Source organism: Colobus angolensis, unplaced genomic scaffold (genome assembly GCF_000951035.1).
Source record: "Colobus angolensis palliatus isolate OR3802 unplaced genomic scaffold, Cang.pa_1.0 Scaffold46, whole genome shotgun sequence".
NCBI classification, from domain to species: Eukaryota; Metazoa; Chordata; class Mammalia; order Primates; family Cercopithecidae; genus Colobus; species Colobus angolensis.
Window position 1 is genome coordinate 11,905,620 of NW_012118043.1, and position 19,980 is coordinate 11,925,599.

General features: G+C 47.1%; 1 protein-coding gene across 1 annotated transcript in view; it reads right to left on the minus strand.

Moving 5' to 3' along the window:
• The window catches only part of EPHB1 (EPH receptor B1), a 446,298-nt gene that overhangs the window by 306,453 nt on the left and 119,865 nt on the right, over positions 1 to 19,980 (minus strand). The window contains exon 2 of the mRNA XM_011958177.1: positions 9,555 to 9,619. Coding sequence (XP_011813567.1) covers positions 9,555 to 9,619 — 65 coding nt within the window. The remainder of the gene's footprint in view (positions 1 to 9,554; positions 9,620 to 19,980) is intronic.

Consider the following 19,980-nt stretch of genomic DNA (forward strand, 5'->3'; position numbering starts at 1 on the left):
CAGAGGCTAAGTTCCTCCTTCCTGGAACCAGGCTCATCTTCTGACAACCCTGATCCTCCCTTCTTCACCTGTTTTCCTCCTGTTCGTCTTATCCTCACTCTCCTTCTAATGCTTTGTCTTTCCCAATAATATATTTCTTTCCTTCACCAAGGTCACCAATGGGAGTGCTGTGAGTTCAGGCTGTCAGGGCAATGCTGACCCTCCTCAGTTCCAACCCAGTGCCTGCGTCAGGAACCCCGTGTCCTCTCCTGCCCTAGAGAGCCACTTGTCCTTCAATTTGATAAGCGCTGTCATCAAAGGGTCAGTCCTCAGGCTCACATGCTAGTTGCATAAAGGTTTCCAAGATTGGGACAAGGGGCGTAGTGGGGCAACTGTCCTCTTGGGGAAGGTTTTAGAGAAGTGGAAAGACACCTGTCTGGACCAACAAGGGTTAAGCATTCCTCCAAGAGGGGTAAGGTGGGCTTGGGTAACCTCTGGCATTCCCTCCCAGAGTCTGTGACAGAAATGTCTCTGCTCTGTTGATGAATGAGTCTATGAGCTATTTCCAAGAGTAAGAAAATAAATCTGCCAGACAGTAAGGTTCTGGTGAACCACCACAACTCCCAAAGTTGTTTAACACAGCAAGCTAGAGAAGTTTCTCTCTCTCTCTCTCTCTCTCTCTCTCTCTCTCTCTCTCTCTCTGTCTCTCCCCCTCCACTCCCCTCCCCCCACCCATACCGCACACAGACAAAGTCATATCCAATATATTTCTGCAATCAGTGTAATGACTGACATTCTACTCTACAACACGGGTCATCTGTGGCATCCTATTCACCTTTCTGTTAAATGCATACACATGCCCACAAAAACAGTCTCATAGGAAAGCCCCATGAGGGCAACCACAAGCAATGAAGCCAGGCAGAGCAGTGGCCTCGCTGCTCATCTGGCCCAGTTCTCCTCCCCTGGGGATCCACTGAGGTAGGTCCACCCATGCACGGCCCTGGAGTCTCTTGCCAGAGCAGCATCTGAATCTTGTGGCCGCCGCCTTCCATCTCCTGGAGGAGGACCTGCTTCCTGGCTCTTACCCGAGCCCCTCAAGCCTTTGTCTATCACTGTCTCTGTCAGGCAGGTGATTTTATACTTCCATTCCTAAAAGATGCATATTATATAAAAAATGTTTTAAGTGCCTCGGGTGTTTTGTTCCTCATTGCTTCATAGAAGTGACATTAATAGCCAGGGAAGAGCTCTGCTGAGTGCAATTATGGAGGATGTTTCAGGTATGAAAGCTGTTTTGAGCCTGCTAATGTTTCCTAATTACAGGCCTTTTGGTAGAGAGAGAAAAAGATAAAGAGTGGGTGGGAGGCCTAGGTTGGGGAGCTCTGACTTATCTCAGTGGTTTACCTGAAGAGGGAATAGGAGGGGAGGGAATGAGGGAGGGAACAGGGAGGTCAGAGGCCCAGCAGCAGGGGAGGCTGGGCCTCTCAGTTGAGAAAGTGGTACTAATTCCTAGGGAACAGCTCAGAGAAAGAATACCACTCATGTCTCTTACTATGAGGAAGAAAAAAAAAAAACAAAAAAACCTTTTGCAGACTGAGCCTAAATTTAAGGAGGCTCAGTCTGGGAGTTCCTTCTGGAACTCAGCCTCTGAAGATACCACGGTGGGTAGCATTTCATTGGGAAAGACAGTGGAGCATAATTGTTGGCAGGAGAGCCAGCCTCCAGGAAGGTAAAGGTCAGCATTGGCACTTTTTCACCATGAGACCTTAGACAATTTACAAGCTGCTCCAGGCTTTAGTCTTCTCATCTGTAAAATGGGGCTATTGTGAGGATTAATGTGTGCCTGGCTATAAGGCACTTAGAGTCTGTCATACAGTGATAGATTTTTTTTTCCTACCTAGCATCTAGTCATCTTTCTGTTACCTATATCCTGATTCCCTGTTACTCTCTCCTGCCTTTCTCCCTGGCCTTCCAGTAGGCTCTCCACAACACAGGAATGGACACGGGACCTCAGTGTCAATTTCTTCCCCAGGGGATGGTCCAGAGTGAGCATGAGAGGGATTCAAGCCAAGCCAGCCAGTCCCACTCAGAGCTAATTCTAGTGCTTTTGCTGGGGGGCCCAGGAGGGGATGTCTGCTCTTCTCCAGGGCATACAGATGGAAGAGGCTATAAGGGCTAGAGCTACTGCAGGCAGCATCTTATGACCAAGAAGAACTCCAGTATGGAACTTACACTGTGGGAGTAGAGAGAGGAGAAAAAAGGATGGGAAGACGGAGAGAAAAGAGATAAAACAAGAGGGTGGGGAGGAGGGATCAATTGATGACCACCCAAACTTGAAGCCAGACCAGCCCCTGGACCATTCAGTTTCATAGCCAAGCTATCCTTCAAGACTGGGTTTTACTTTTCTGTCATTGGCCATCAAAAAGCCCTGACAGATACTAAAGCATGGAATGAGAATAGCTTCCAGCAATCAGCGCTCAGGTCCAGAGCTCCCAGGTCCCCATTCAGTGGTGCCTGACTAGAAATCGTGGCTAGCCCCACTACCTTCTTCTGCCCTCCTGCCTCTGGCATGTCCTGCAATTCAAACGTGGTGAACTTCCATTCACAAAACCATTTTGCCCAGAGCTAAATTTCTCTCGGATTTTTCTAATCTAGCTCGGGCTTTTCTGTCTTAATAAGCATGATTGAATCATTAAAGGAAGAAAAGAGAAAATTCAGCCCTCCAGAGGGTTAGTGATGTGCTAACATTTCCTAAGTGTTTACCAAGGAAAACTTTTTACTGATATTGTTTCATATATGACAGAGTTATCATCCTTATGCCATTCAGCAGAAGTGAAACCTGAGACCGAAGGAGTCTAAATAACAGGCCCAAGATCACACAGGCAGGCAGTGCAGATCCAGAAAAATAGCCAGTTTATTTGATGCCAGGACCTGAGGCCTTAACTGCTTCTCCATAAAGGTCTTATCCATCAGACCAGATAAATTGTAATTGATTTTGCTTGGCCTTGGAATGGATGAGGTGTTATTAGAGTGGGTTTCTCTTCAGAGTATGCTTTCCTGAGTCACTTGAGGTGGGCAGCTGGTGGGGGATCTGACAGGGACTGAGGAGACAGCCAGGGACTGCCAAGTGGCCTAGACAGCGCACACATAAACCACCAAGCAGCAGCTGTGCATTCGCCTGCGTGCCGGTACTCATGGGCATGCATTTCGTATCAGGAGTTAATTACCAAATACGTGTTGTTCGGACATTCAAATACGTGTTGTTCCCTTCACAGTGGCCTGCTCTGAAGCTCTCTATTCAGTCTAATAATCCTCCCATTATTGAAAGTGTTTCCAGAACTCTAGAACTGCTTACAAAAGCACAGGGTGAGATCAGCTAATTTAACTTCATACATACCCACACACACACACACACACACACACAAAGCATATGTACACAGACACACACATATATACACATACGTATATACATTCATATATATTCATACACATATATACAGATACACATATAACACACTATATACACATGTATATGTATACATACATGCAGACACATAGCACATATATACATACATACAAACATATATAGACACACATATATACATATATGCAGACATAGAGACACATGTATACATACACACACAAATATATATACATACATATATACATGCACACACACATACTTACATTTCTACAGATATAGATATGCACACACACACACACGGCGCACACATGAGCCCAGCTCACTCATCCTGGAGGTTCACGAGGCTTGGCTTTGGATTTCCTTCCTGTATTTCCTCTATCACATCCCCCTTCCTATGGTGAAGATCTGCCAGTGTTACAGTAGTCAACAGAGCACGCCATGGGCCCTGAAGGTGGTTCCACAGGACAGCACAGAAGGAGGTGGAGACTGGAAGCCCTCACGGCACTTTTTTGAAAGTAAGAACTCAGGTAGATGTTTACATGTAAGCCACACATCTCACCAACACAGAAACTTACACACACAGAGGCCAACGGTGGCCCAAGTACAAATGGCCAGTGAGCCCTGGCCAACCACTTTAAAAGTAAAAGAACTCTGGACTGATATTTCCAACAAGCAAGTTAAATAAGCCTCTTGATCAGAGGGACTAGGTTTGCCTTTCTAATCCATCACAGCTGGGGGCTGAAAGCAAAGGGGACTTTCTTCTGCCTGTCCTGGTCCCCTTTATCATGCTTATCTCAGGAGAAGTGGCTCCATGTGCATCACTAATTATGCTCTTTAAAAAGATATTGACCACTAATTGGGTGTTAAGAGGCCTACAACAAACATGTTACAGTGTATTTGGGTTACAGTACACCTAAATTGAGTGTCTCCTAAGTTCAGGGGCCTGGGTTGGAGATGCAGACAAGTATCAAGAATGATCGTTATTCATTTATTCAGTCAGTCAAAACATTAATCTGATCCTGTCCTATGCCAGGCTGGTGCTGGGCACCAGGGACACAGAGAGGGAGCTGACTCATTCTCTGATCAGTGCAAAAGACTGACACATCAACAGATATTTAACTTACAGAGTGAAGGACAGTATGTTAGAGGTTGGTACCAAGACCCCTAGGCTTAAAAAAAATGGGGCACTCACCCCAGCCATGGTGGGAGGAGCATCCAGGAGCATCCCAGAGGGGCTGGGAACAAAGCTGACACCTGAGAGATAGAGTGTTGGGGAGAAGGAACAGAGTAGGGAGGCCAGGGAGCATCTAGGAACCGCAGCAGAACTGGAGGTGCAACCAGAAAGACTACAGTTTACAGAGTACTACCCATGGCTGGGCACGGCGCTGACTGTTTATCCACGGGACCTCTCTGTACTCCCCACTGCCTAGAGGTCCAGAAATGTAAAGGTTAGGGAATCTTCCAGGGCAGGGCTAGAAACCAGCCCAAAAAGGGTCACCAGGGGTTGTGGTGATGGTCTCTGGGATAGCCCGTTAGTGGGAGCTCAGCCTCTCCCTGGCATTTGTTACTTTGTAAATGTGTTTGTTACCTTTTTCCTCTGTTCGCCAGATAGCCCCGATTTAGATTAAACCTAAAGGCCTTCGATGAAAGGCAGGGTGCTGCAACAGATTATAAAGCAGCATTTTTAATCTGGGAACACTTTCTGGTTTTGACATGTAATATTGCTTTCCAACAATAAAACTGGGAATGATCTGTGGGCTTTGTGTAGGTGAGTGGTCCAACCCCTTCCTATATCTGGTAGTTCTCAAGTACAGCAGCAAAGGCACACACTAAGCCCCATAAAAGGAAGAGTCCCTTGGCCTCTCTCTGGGTCTGGGAAGCCTGCCACACAGGCTATGCACTGTGGATGGGGCCCATTGCAATGCCAGCTGGGCCCCTGGCAGCATTGTGTGCCTCCTCTGGATGAGACAAACCCAGTTCCTTTGAGGCCTCCAGAACAATGCCACCCACCACCTCCGCCTTAAGCATCCAAGCATGGTGTCCTGACTGCAGAGAAACAATCTGAGGACTTTCCCTCCTGTTTTTTGGGCTGACAGTCCATCTCCCTCCCCAATCTTCTCCACACTAGGTCTCAGAAAAAGGTGAACCTCTGCTCTCCCAAGCCTCCTGGCTTCTCAAACACCTGAGCTCCTCAGTGCCATGAAGTTCATCCTTCTATGCTCCAGCAGCTCACACCGTGATCCACTCACAGCCTCTTCATCACCCGGAAGAGCTCTGTGTGTCTTAAATCTAATGTCAAGGTGCCAGGTCTTCCTCCAGTCCCAGCCATGCCATCACATCTGTTCTTTAGCCTCACTGAGAGCTACATCTGGGGCCCCTGGGCTGGTCACGCCAGTCTCTCCTGGCCTCACTCTCCTTCCTGTGGGGTAGATGTCACAAAATAAGGTGCCAGCGTCCTCAGCCCCTGGCACCTTCAGTCCTGCCATTTTTTCCTGTGCAATCAGAACTCTGGATGATCCCACTGCCACAGCTCTTCCAGGCAGTCAGGCAGCTAAAGGAGGCCTGTAGATCAGGATCCTCATGCATGCACAGTTGTCAGCCACAATCCAGCTCTTACTCCTGGCCATACTCCTCCGAAACATGGCCAGCCTCTCTGCTGCTCTCGGTAGCAGTTCCTTTTGTGCCCTCTCAACACCTGCTACCCGGACTCCACATGCCTCACCCTCCAAACCTCACTTCCAACCCAGAGAGAAGATATGAAGCTGAGAGGAATTTTCTATTTCATGGCTTTGTCATGTCAAAACTGAGCACTCTCAGCTCTCCGTAGGCGCCTTTATCTCTGTCTTGCTATTTCAACAGGAAAAGAGCCGTTTCCCTGGGAAAGGCAAATGAGCCCACAGCCCCTTGTTCCCTCCATCTACCAAGCTCTGTCCTCCCTCCCCTTACCAATTGCTGTCTCTACTGCCCCACCTCCTACTGACTCGTCACCTCTCTGCTTTCTGGCTTCCTGCCCTGGGCCCCTCTGAAACCATCTGTATACTTAACCTCAGGGTTTCTGGCAGCTAAACCCAGTGGAAATGTTTAACACTCAGAGGCATTTGCCACTTTTGTGCCCTCCTCCCTGACACACTCTTCTCCTGGCTTCTAGAACTGGACCTCCTCTTGGTTTTCTCCTGCTCCCAGCCCACTCTTCCCCAGTCTCCATGTCAGGTTCTATTTGGCACTTCAGTGCAGGTTATCCATCCAAAGTTCTCACCTCTTTCCCCTGTGGCACACCCCTGGGAGACTGCAGCCACGCCCCAGGCTCCCATCTCACTGACAGAGGGCCGCCGTCTGATTCCATTGTCCCAAAGTCAAATGCTGACAGCACACCTTCCCGTGGGTGCCTCAGAGACGCTTCAAGCTTGACAGGTCCCAGATTGACTCATCCTCTTCCCACCCAAGCATACTCCTCCTCCTGTGTCCTCTGACTCCAAGGATGGCACCATCATCCACCCACTAGCTCAAGTCAGAAACTTTCAACAGTGAAACATTGAGTCAGGTAGTGAACTAGGTGTAAGTTGCCAATGATGAACAAATGCACAGAGTCCTGGCCACCCTGGAGGTTATAATATGGCTGAAGGGGGGCTAGAAGTGAATCAAATTCTAACACAGAGAGATGTAAACTTTGGGACTGTGTATTGTGCTATTGGTAAAGCTCCCTGGCACTGAGAAGACCTGTGATGGGGACTCTAACATGACTGGGATGCAGGGAGCATGTCCCTGAGGATGGACACGAGCAGAGATCTGAAGATGATAAAAGGAGAAGTCAAGAATCACTTCTTGTTTCTGACCTTTATAAATGTGCTAAGATTTGGATAGAGAATGCACATGTGTGGGTGGGGAAAGGAAAAGGGGGTGAGATCTGCTTGGGCCATGTTGAGACTGATATGCCCATGAGCATCCAGTGAAAGAAGTGGCAGTTAGACATCAGTTAGAGTCTGAGCCAGATGTACTAACTTGGGAGTCACTGGTGTGTTCACAGAATTGGAGGGTACTGTCCCAGAAGAGCACGGAGGAAACAGACAAGCAGGCCTGGGATGGAAGCATAGTCCTTGAGTCCTCCTTTTCCACCCAGACCAAGGGCCATGTTGACCCTCCCCTGGTCGCTGTAAACTAGACAAACTCAGACGCTACTCGGGGCACCAGGAGAAGAACGATCTGGCTGTGTGTTGCCTCACAATGAGTGCTGGGGAAAGGCAGCTGAGCATGCTGGTAGCAAGTGGGGAGGGCAAATAGGGAGAGCCCAGGCAGCTGCTGTCTCTAAAGGGCATGCCTTGACTTTGAATGTTTCCCTCAAGGAGAATCTTCCTTGGGAAAAGATATCAGAAGTGTAAAGAAAACAGGTGTTGTGTACAAAAACCAAGGGAAAAATTAACCATAAATCATGTCAGGGCCTTGTAAAAACACACAAGCCTTCAAACAATAACATAATTTGTAAAAGATGGCAAGTTCCTAATATCCAGGTGATATGGAAGAACTGCTGCCTCATCAGCTTTACATAAAGTCCCAAGTAAAAGTGGGAAGGTTTTCCTGGTTGCCCACAGTGTTTCTGGCATGATTTGGACTTGTTCAGTGTGGTCAGGCTCTGCCCCTGTGCCCACTCCCTGCTTTAGGGAATGCCAGCTCATTCTGGACCTTGCTTCCCTGTTCCAAGGCATGATGCTTATGCCTCGAGCAATGCAGTTCTTCAAATGCTGGGATAGGGTAACAGTGAGAACCCAGTGGAGAATGCACAGGTGAGATAACTGCCCCCCCTGGGACCCGAATGTCCCAATTAGAACCATCCCTGCAGCAGAACCAGGGCGTGGTGATGAAGTGCTATGCTGGAGATCCTTCATGGGGTATAGAGATTACAGGGACGGGATGCAGAGAGAAGGTCTGGGACAGATGAGGAGGCCTAGCACCACCCTGTCCCAGCCAGACATCACCCACTGGCTGGGATGAAGAGCCCACTCCCACCTCCTCTTCCTTCTCCCTTCATGATTAAGCTCTGAAATTAGCCAACTGCCCAAGCCAAGGACATGAACATCATCTCCACCTCCCCTCTCTTTCTCTCCTTCCTGCCATAGTCCATCTATTGCCAATTTGTCCTCCTTAACTTTTCTCAAGCTAGGCTCTGGGTATCCTATTTTAACTTGATTCTTTTGTCACATCCAAGACTGCTGAAAGAGCCTCTTAAATGCTTTTCTCTTAACTGTTCTCTACAATTCTGTCAACAAATGTGACCATTTCCTTCTCCTGCTCAGGATCTTGCCATTACCTATGGGATAAAATCCAAGTTCCCTGCTCAGCATGGCAGTCACAGTCCATCACCACCATTCCAGGTTCCAACTTACCCTCCAGTCCCATCTCAGCAGCATTCACACCGTGCTCTGTTCCATACACACAGACTCTTCCCTCTTATGTGTTTTCATAATCTCATCATCCCTTTCAACCAGCATTTCTCCTACTTAGAACATCTTTCCAGGCTCTCGGTACAACATCTGTCAATCTCCTACTCATGCTCTAAAACCCAGCTTGCTTGTACCTTGTCTATAAAGGCTTCTTGTCTAACCTCATGGCTTCTCATTCCCAACTCTGTGCCCACACCTGCCTGTTGATCTCCACTGCCACACACTGGTTCCCACAGGAGGCTATGAGCTCCTCAAGGATAATCTATCTTTGTAGTTGACCAGGTACATGAACACTAGACAAATAAATCATGACTGTCTCTCCAAGGCAAGGTCTAGGTGAATGAGAGCCTTGGCCATTCTGAACTCTACCTCCTCCCTCATATCTTTGCCTTTGCTGCAGCCCTTTGGGCATCACAGATCTCTGATCTGCCTCAGTGTCACCACCCTGCCCCCATCCCCACACAGCCATGGCCCCAGTTGTCTAGGTATCAGCTTTCAGAAACGACTGTGTCAAGAGATGGTCTACATCACCACACAAGGCAGCAGCTCAGGTCTGAGACCCCCAGTGCTGTCTTTACATGGATGGGAAGTGGACACAGCCATTCACACCTGTATTCCATTCCCCACAGGTACTGCTCTTGGTAGTCTCTACTCTCCTAGATATCGTATGGGTCCAGGAACTCACAGCAGGACTGAAAGACGAATGGTGTGATACTCACCCCTGATGCAGGATTGGCCGTCCAGCCCAGCTCTGCAGTAGCCGTTCTGGTGTCCATTAACGTTTCTGTAGATTAAAAAGAAAAAAGAATAAACAAAAAAAAGATGAGTCAGAAGGATTGCTATGCAGTGGCCCTCAAGATCATGAAGTTGTTTGTGATAGTAAATGACAGTAGTACAAGGAGCTCTGTGCGCTTTCAAGCCCAGGCCCCTCTGTGAAGCTCAAGGCTCAGATAGCAAAAGAAGCCTGCTAAGATTATGCAGCTTACGGCAAAGTTGGATACAGACCACAGGTCTGATGCTAAGTCCAGTGCTCTCTCCCCAGTGACCAAGGCTCCTGTGTCAGATGAAGTCATCTGTGCACCCACCACTTTACCCCCAAGACCCAGCTTCTTCCCAGAGATTCTACCAGGGCCGTGTTGACCAAGTAGCCAAATTTAATTCCTTCCTCGGGCCTTTCTAGGCCACCTCTTTCTGTCTTCTTCCTCCCCATTGTGAGGCTTCTCCGGCCTCATCTGTCTGCCCTCCTTCCTCTCCACACATTCTCCTCTGCCTCCCCATCAGACATCTATATTGACACCCTTGGGTGACTTCCCATCAACTCCAAACGGCTCACATAGCTTTGGCAAAGGTTTCACATAGAACACAAACACACATCTCACATCCCAGCAGCCTACCATGCAGGTGATGAAGTGGCAAGGGTGGCCACAGCAGCCAGCTGGTTACCTTCCTTCCTCTGGCCACAGGAAAGGAAAGACAGACAGCTGGATGCTGCTGTGAGCTCCTAGAAGCCATCAGGGATAAACTGCACATATTTAAAATGTATCATTTGACACATTTTGATATATATGTGCACCGGTGAAACCATCACTACAAATTAATAAACATATTCATCATACCCAAAAGTTTCTTTAGTCCCTTTGTAATCCTTTCCTTCTTCCTACTCCTAACCCACCATGTCCCTGTCCCAGGCAATGACTCATCTGCTTTCTGTCACTGTAGATTAAATGGCATTTTCTCACATTTCATATAAGGAACCATATAGTATATGCCATTTTTTACAAATCTGGCTTCTCTCACTCAGCATAATTATTTTAAGACTTATTCATATTGTTGTGTATACCAATAGCTAATTTCTTTTTATCGTTGAGTAATACTCTCTTGTGTGATGTGCCACCATTTGTTTATTCATACACCTGTTGTTTCCAGTTTGGGGTTATTATTGTAAGAGTCTATGCGAGTTCCAGTTCCTCCATATTTTCATTGATACTTGGCATGGTAATTTGTTTTTAACTTTAGCCATTTTAATCAGTGTGTAGTGCTATATCATTATGGTCCTAATGTTCATTTCCTTGATGGCGAATGGTATTAAACATCTTGTCACATACTTATTTGTCATCCATAAATCTTCTGTGAAGTGTCTATTCAAATCTTTTTCTCCTTTTTAAATGGATTATTTTCTTATTATTGAGTTTGAGAGGTCTTTATATATTCTGAATACAACTCCTTTTTCAGATATATGCTTTGCAGATATTTTCTCCCAGTCTGTGGCTTATGTTTTCATTTTCGTAACAGTGTCTTTCAAAAATCAGAAGTTTTTAATTTTGATGAAGTACAATTTATCATTTTGTTTTCTTTTACAGTTTAGTGCTGTGTCTGAAAAATCTTTGCCTAACCCAAGGTGGCAAATAATTTTTTCTCCTACCTAGGTCTATGATTCAAGTTAATTTTTGCATAAGGTGGAAGGTATAGGATCAATGCACTTTTTTCTTGATGTGGATATCCAATTGTTGCAGAGGGACACTTTTAAAAATTTACACAATGGCGCTATATGGGCAGGTGATGGTGTCCTAGCCACCTGCGTTCCCAGGATATGTATCAAGGGAACAGACACAGCACCTCCCAGCTGCATAGCTACTCAACAAACAGGGAAGGGCACAACATAAATGATGCATCGTTTGGGGTTTTATTCTCCTCTTGTCCTTCCCACCGCCTCCCCTTCCCATCACCATGAGAAGAGCCACTCCTTGCTTACCGCATCAGGGAGGAGATGTCAACGCAGAGTCACAAAATATTGGGCCCATTATGAAATAGAAGAACCCTGTCATAAACCAAAGGTTTGCGGAGAAACCCACCCTAAGGGGCAGGACTAAGGGAATTAAAACAGAAGTGATAAATGGGGAGCTGTGTGGAAGAAAGGGTCTTCCTATGCTCTCATTGCTCACTCAATCCCAAAGAGCTACCCACTCCACAAGAGAAATGCTGAGAGCCTGTCCAGGACATGGGCTTGGATATTCAGCATCCTAGGGAGGTGAGGGAGTGGCCAATGGCCCCACCAGACTAACATGGCACTCAGGGACAGCAGGGGGGCTGAAGGGCCTGAGTGGGTCAAATGAGGGGGACCTGGGAGCATCCAGTGGTGACCTGCATGGGATATGAGCAAGGTTCAGGTGGGGTACAGGATATCTCAGCAGGTGCCTGTGTGGACAGGAGCCAACAGAGCCAGGGAGCGCCTTCCTCCAAAGCTTAACATGATGGGCCTACTAGTAACCCAGATAGCACTTCTGCTACCCCAGCAAAACAAGGGCCCAAACTGGAAATGAACAGGCATAAAATGAAATAAAGAGAGCTGCGTTTTCCTACCCATGTGAGTTTGTGTTCGGATTGAGTCGTGCCCCATGCATATTTGAAGGAACATAAGCATTGGAGCAGGTTTCTTAAGTTTGTTTTTGTCTCCAGTTCTTCTGACAGCTGGGGAGGCTGGTCTCTGCTTGGAGCAGCTCTCCCCTCCTCCTCCCATCTCCACTTCACAGCACTAATAATGATCATCATGACACACCAAATTTACATAATACACTTCTCAGAAGACACTCCATGAGGCTCTGTAGAAACTCATCTCCATGATTATTAAAATGTCTCTGCCAGGAGGGCCTGAAACAGGGGCAACTGAGTCCCTGTGGCAGAGCTGGGAATCGGGGTACAGAAAGGTGCAGTGCTTTCTGCCAAGTCACACAGTTTCCCACCCTGACACCAACAGCCTGAAATCTCAGCACATGGACCACAAGGCCGACTTGGGCTTTTGAAGGGCTCTGAAGAAGCTCTGGGGTTGGGCAGGAGTGGGATCCTCACTCATAAAGCCAAGAAGCCACAAAAGCTCCCAGAATAATGCATCCCCCAACCCAACAGCAAGATCATGTTGGAGGAGCAGGGAGCCGGCAGAGGATGGTGGCGAGGAAAACAGTCCAGAAGCAAATAAAATAATCAACTTGACTTCCTTGTCGTCCAAGGACTCATTTGTTTTGTTAACCCCATAAATACAGCCCAGGACTTCATATTAGTCATGATCACCTGCTCTAGGGCTGTAATTAAATCTGCTTCTAAATAATGTTTTCCACACACTCTGTAGGACAGAATTTGCAGCAAGAGAAATCCATTTCTTTACATCTGCCCATTGTGGAGACAGAAGACCACAAAACCATAAACCATCCACTCGATATGATTAAGGGCAGTTTCTTTTCTGGCACAGAGAGCTCCTGATGATGGCATTACACTCTGGTGGGGGCTGAATAAAAGTGATTTGAGCAGGTTTACATCTCCCTGGAGAGGAAGAGCGCACTCATTTGCATTTATAAAGCATACTGAGAGTTCTGGCAGAAAGTTATGGTGGAAGCACAATTAAATATTTACCATCACTTCTGCTCTCAAACAGTGGCATGGGGACCAACCCAGCTGGAAGTGCATGTGGTGCTGTCAGATCTGGGGATTCCTGCAGAGGACATGACTCAGGGACCCATGCCCACCACCCTCTGGGAGCACATACTCAGTGCCCAAGGGCAGATCACTGGGAAGGGCACACGCAGTGTAGAGAGAGTGCTGGTGTGGGCAGACCAGATTGCAAGTCCCATCTTCACTACCTAGAAGAGATATGACTTTGCCCGTGTCATACAACCTCCCCTGTCCCTCCACCCTCCCTGTGTCTCTCTCCATTTCTCTCTCCATCTGCACCCCTCATCTTCAGGATGAGTCTAGTGCTAACTGGTAGCCAGGATTATTGGGGGAGAACGTGAGGCTGAGTGAAATAAAACACTGAAACATGCAGTATTGCTATTACTATAGCTTAATCACTCCAAGCTTCAGTCTCTTTAGCTACGACAAGAATCTGAGATGGTATATCCTATATGATATCAATAAAGTATCTGTAAGAATCTAATTATGTTACACATCTAATGATATTTCATCTGCTTTCTTCTTTGCATTGTTGTAAAGACCAAGGGAATAACACATGTTGGGGCTATAATAATGCATATAAATTGATGTGTGTCCTAGAGAAACTAATGATTTAGTTGAGGAAAGGACAAGAAGCAAAGTCATAACCGGCACTCTATTCTGGCTGAGCCTATGAGAAAAACACTGGAAAAAAGAACCAGAAATATTCTTCTGTATGTGGGGAACAGGTGTGCGAGCATCAGGGAGTCTCGCCCTGTGTGTAGGCAACGGGAAATGCTTGAGGTTTCCTGGAAAGGGGTGGGCAATGGTGAGGAGGAAAGAATGGAGTATCTCCCCTTGCTTCTTGGGACAGAGATGGGAGAATGACTCCTAAAAGCAACAGTGGGAGGGGCAAGGACCGGTTGAAGGAAATGAAGTAGGAGTCATCCCAAGCAGATGGGAGAGTGAGAAAAACAGTGAGCAAAAGGAGAAGGGAGGCTAAGAAAGGAGATAGAAGGGATCTCTGGCAAGGGTTGGCTTGACTTGCAGGAACCTGGGAAGGATGGGATGCATAAGAAACCTGGCATAGAGCCAGGTACTGCGGTGTGCACCTGTAATCCCAGCTATTCGGGCGAGACTGAGGTGGGACATCTCCTTGAACCTAGAGTTTGAGACCAACCTTAGCAACATAGCAAGAGCCCATCTCAAAAAATGTGTTTTTGTTTGTTGGAAGAACAAACAAAAAACAAACAAACAAAAAACCTGACAGAGATCCCATATTCCCAGGGAACACTTCCCTGTAGAAGCTTCAGTATGGAAACCCTCAGGGCATTCCCACCCACCAATGGGGCCACCGGCTGGGGGTCCAGATGGTGGGGCCAGGTCTGAGCCTCCTGTGAGGAAGAAGAGGCAGCTACTGCCTGGCCCTGCAGGCAGTTTCTGTTTCTGTGTGGATTGGCACCTTTGGATATACTGACATTTGGGAAAAATTAGACACCCATCATGTTGAAAAGCAAATAAATAAACCCTCTTTTTACAGCTCTGCCATGCTTTTGGAGAGACATTAATCAGATATTCAGTTGAAATATTTACAGTGTCCTTCCATCATGATAACAAAATACAACATATACTGACAGATGGAATAGCAGCTTCCAGGCCTTTTCTGAGCAGTGCCTTATGTGTATTTGATAAGGCAAGTCCACAGACCTTTCAAGCAGGACAGGGCTAGTGCCACCATGCAGTCATTTCCCTGTGTTATTCTCCACAGCCCACAGAACTCTTTAAGCCTGAAAGCCACACCACGGAAAAGCTCAAGAACAAAGCTGCTATTATGTAAATGCAAGCAGCCGAGAGTTGGTCCCACTGCACAAAGGACACACGGCAGCCCCAACTCCTTCCATCTACCTCCACAGAGGATCCTTGCAAGAGAGCTGTAAGGTGGTGAAAAGGGGTTCAGGTATGCATTCAACAAAGAATTTTTAGTAACTCCCATGGAGATGGGGGGAAGGGAGTGCTGTGCAAGCAGAGATGAACAGGGAATAGAGAGACATTCCAGCCCTCAGGGAGCTTGCAGCCACACAGACAACAGAAATTATTCCAATAACCATGCAAATAGATCTGCAATGGCAGCCTCAGTGAATGGTAGGAGATGGACTCATAGAAACAATGTGAGCACGGAATAAAATGACAAGTGTATGGAGCCTAGCAGGCAGCTGGAACTTCCTCTTTCTTTTTCCCAGCCCCTGGCTGTTGAAAGAACAGAGACCACCCCCATCCCCTTCACGTATTTGTGTATGAGCATACACACACACACACACACACACACACATACACATGCCCCTGACCTAAGACAGTCCATACTGGCAAGAGTGGGACATATTAAATAATAACCCCCAGTCCCAAATCCAGACTGCATTAGATGCTGATGGTGTGCGTGGCCAGGTCCTCTGCCTTCCCTAGGGGTCTCTGGGTTGCCCTCTGGACCTGGCCTGCACATGGTCTTCTGGCTGGGCAGGCCAGCCCTATTGGCATGGAACTCCTGTATGACGCCCATATGGCTCCTCAGGGTGTCTGCTGCCCTTGACCCTCAGCCCTTGCAACAGGGGCCCAGCACTAAAGGTGTTTAAACCCCAACTTCACACCATGTCCAGAGCCTGTACAGGCTGGTCTCCCTGTAATCTCATCCCTATCCGTCTGAATTGGCCTCACATTGCCTGCTGGCTTTGGATTTTGGGATCGGCTTGGTTGACTGTAAACTGACAAGGGCACCAGTCTGTGTTCTATCAAGACCACTGCCTGGGCCCAGCACAGCCACAGAAGTTCAAAGACAACGTGTTCCAAGCAAACTTTCCACAACTCATCTCCCATGTGTCTACCCCATCTAAATCTTCTCCCTCCAGCAATTCTCTTCTTCTTCACATCAAACCCTTCCAAACTTCCCGGAGCGCAGCTGTGAAACTTCAGCAGCATTTAGTTTTGACTCCTTCCTCTACTTCAGTCTTTTACACAATCATTCACCATATTCCAATGGTTCTTCCTTCCTTTACAGCATCTTTTTCAGCTGTGTATTCCTTTTCATTCTCAGCACCCTATCTGACCCCAGGGCTTCATTCCTGCACATGAGGACAACAGCAACCACCTCGTAACTGGTGTCTCATTCAGGAGGCCTCATCTGAGTTGCTCTTTATGCAGCTGGTGACTTCATTGTCTGACAATGTAATAGTTCTACTTTTTAAAAAGTAATATGGCCACACTAAAGAAAGGCTTATAGAGTCTCCAGCCCTCTGACCACCTAATAATTTCACTCCCAAGAATTTGTCCAAAGAAAATAATTTCAGAAGAAAACAAAAAGCCCTATATCATGAAGCTGATCATTGCATCATTATCTAGACTATGAGAAAAGCTGGAACCAGCCCATCTATAGGGGAAGGAAGATGTGCAGCACATTCACACGCCTGGAGTGTTATGAAGACAATGTAGCAGTGAGCAGAATGTGAGCAGTGAAACAGAAAGCAGGAAGCAAAAGTGTGTGAGCCAACAGATGCAACGCAGAAGACAGTGTTTCAACCAAGTGAAATAGCAACTGCCTAAAAAAAGTAGGTAGCGAGATGGAACAGCTGCTGGGTGGGGGATATTGGTTTACAGATGAGCTTCCTAATTATTACTGTGCTGCTTTACACGACACAAATTCAGAAATAAAAATTTAACCAATTTTCAGAAAATGACTTTTTCATCACATCTCATTCCTCTACTTTATGATTTCCAAAGTCTCTCCACTAACTCCAAGATATGCCACAAATGCCTGGCCTTTAAGAGCTTTCTGATCTAAACCCACCTCTTCCAAATTGATCTTCAGTTCCCTAAAGGAAGCCCTTCTTCCAGTGCCCCATTTCTGCTCATGGTGTCACTCCTGCCTGGACTGTCTTCCTACTCCCCCTACACACCTGAAAGACTCAACCTAGTCCTACTCATGGAGGTCTTCCTTCCTCTACAGAACTCGTACTGTTTGAATGGTTAGTTTTCATTATCACTTCATATATCTGAGTATATTTGAAGTACGTTCAGAGAGCAGAGCTGTGACTTCTGTCCCATAGAGCTTGGGCAGATGCCCTCATACAATATAAATGTTCAATAAACCCTGAAGATCTGGGTTCAAACCCCAGCTCCACAACTGATGAGCAAATCAAGTCAGGCTGAGTGTCAAAATCCTAATGTACAACACAGGAAGAGGCTTTCCCTCTTGCTTCCCGCCCTGAGTCAACAGAGCCATGCCCATAAAGACGTTCTGTGTTTTCTTAAGAACACTCACTTGACTAACATTTATTTATTGTCCTTGCCAGTGTAAAATGCTAGGCAAATGGAAGCTCTTATTGTATAAGTCTCCACTGGTTGATGTGTGGCAAAGGCCAGTGAGAAAGATAAGAAACAAGCCTGAGGAAACTGAAAGTGCCAACCCAACCCATCTACTGACTGACTGACTGAATGAATGAGTCTGAAAAGGCATTTAAATTATAAAACAAACTGAAATTTGCTCTTTTAAAGGACGTTCAGATCAGCACAGTCCTACCCACTACGTCCTCCTCCTTCTGTTTCTTTTATATTCCAAGGTGAAATTAGTTATGGTAACTAGAAAGAAGCCGCAGCTTAGATGGGTCACAGCATAGAAATGTGCCTGAAGGAGTTGGGACAGGCCCTAGATTAGGTACTGGTTAACACGTGGCATAGCCCACGAACAAGTGGGAAGGCTCAGAGCCATTTCTCTCCCTCCAGGACTCTCCCAAGGTAGACTTCCAGAGCAGACCAGAGCATGGGGACATGTGAAGGTCTGCTCAATGTACAGAGCTGTGTAAGACTGGGAATCGGCTTCAGAAGGGCTGCCCTACCTGCCCAGCCCAGCTTGGCACTTGGTACATGGCTTTTGATGGTTGTTCTCCTCTCTGGTTCAGAGAATTTCTTCTGGCTCTTAGTTCTTAGGGTGGTATCTGAGAAACGTGACAAGAAACTAGAGGGGACCTCTGGATCTACGATGGACTTTCTGCCTCTGGAATCCCCAGGTCTGGCTTGGTCTTACAGTGGCTTAGTAGTGTGTATGCTTGTACTATGTGAGTGATTTTCACTAATAAAATATGGAACTTACTTCAGAAGTTGTATTAGTTTCTTAGGACTGCTGTAACAGCACCACAACCTCAGTGGCTTAAAACAACAGAGGTGTCCAGGAGGCTAAAAATCCCAAATCAAGATGGTATCAGGGCCATACTTCCTCTGAACCTTTCGGGGAGGATCTTTCCTGGCCACTTCTTGCTTCTGGTGGTTTGCCTGGGATCTCTGGTGTTCCTTGGCTTGCAGCTGCCAACTCCAATCTGCCTACCTCATCACATGCTGCTCTCCCTGTCTCTGCCTTTACATGGCATGACTATTTTATAAGGACGCCAGTCATATTGGATGAGGGGTCCATCATACTGTAGTATGACTTCGTCTTAACTATTTACATCTGCAATAACCCTGTTTACAAATAAGGCTGCATTGTGAGGTACTCAGGGTCAGGACTCCAACATAACTTTTTTGTGAGGGACACAATTCAACCCATTACAAGAGGGTTAGGACACTGGGAAATAGGGCTGTTGGATTTCCTCCAACAAATAGTAGGGGCTGCGCTGGGAGCTTGGAGGACACAGACACAAGGAAGGCCAGGCGCTTCCTCTAAAGGTATCCATTCTAGCAGGTGAGTGATGGTTTCTATTTGCTCCTCAAGGCCCACTCTCTACCCTTCTCTTCCCTGCTCTGGGCAGAGAGAGGCATCCACTGGGCCCCTTCACCAGCAGGAGCTATAGCACATGGGAAGTGAGATGCTCCTGCCTGCTGACAGGGAGAGGCTGGTGGCCCCTCCTGTAGCTGCAGCTCTTGCCTAGTTCTGGGAAGATGGCTCCCTCCCCATGTCCTTTAAACCTAAGCGTGGTAAAAGCCCCCTGCTGCTGCTAGTCCCTGAGTGCTTTGTCATTCTTGTTGCCTGTCTTTAACTCTGTGCAACCTTTGTAAACAGACCTTCATTAATCTCCCCTCAATCACCTCTTTCTACTGTGCCATCTGTTTCTGCCAGACCCCTGATGATGCTCAGGGCTTAAATTAGTAGCCCATGGAAGGTAGCCCCAAAGTCTCCAACCACCCTCCCCACAGAGTCCTGTAGTGCCCCACACAAGGAGGCAGCTACATGCCAGTGTGGCCAAGTTCTGACCACACTGGACTTGGATCTGACAGACTTGGGTGTGAGTTTCAGCTTTATTGCTGTCTGGTTGTGTGACCTTGAGCAAATTACTCAGACATCTAAGGCTCATGTTCAGCCATCTGCTAAATGAGGATAATAATGTCCACTTCACAAGGCATTTGTGGGAAGTCAGTAAAATATTATTTACCAAGCACCTATTGCAGCCTCTGACAAGTGGTAGTTGGTCTGCAAAGAGCAGTCATTGTTATGTTTCCACGTTTGGTCCTGATGTGGGGAGAACCTCTCACAAACCCAAGTCTCTTAGCTACATCCTTTGAGACTGGCCACTGAGTCTCCAATCCTACTGTTCACTCTGAAGGGTGGACCTTGGTTCCTTTGGGCCCTGGAAGCCTGGCTCCAAACCCATCCTTCAGCTCCAGTTCACTGAGAAACCCATCTTAGCCATTCAGCCACATCCTCCACAGCCAACTCCTGCGCAACCACAGATGTGGGCACTCAGT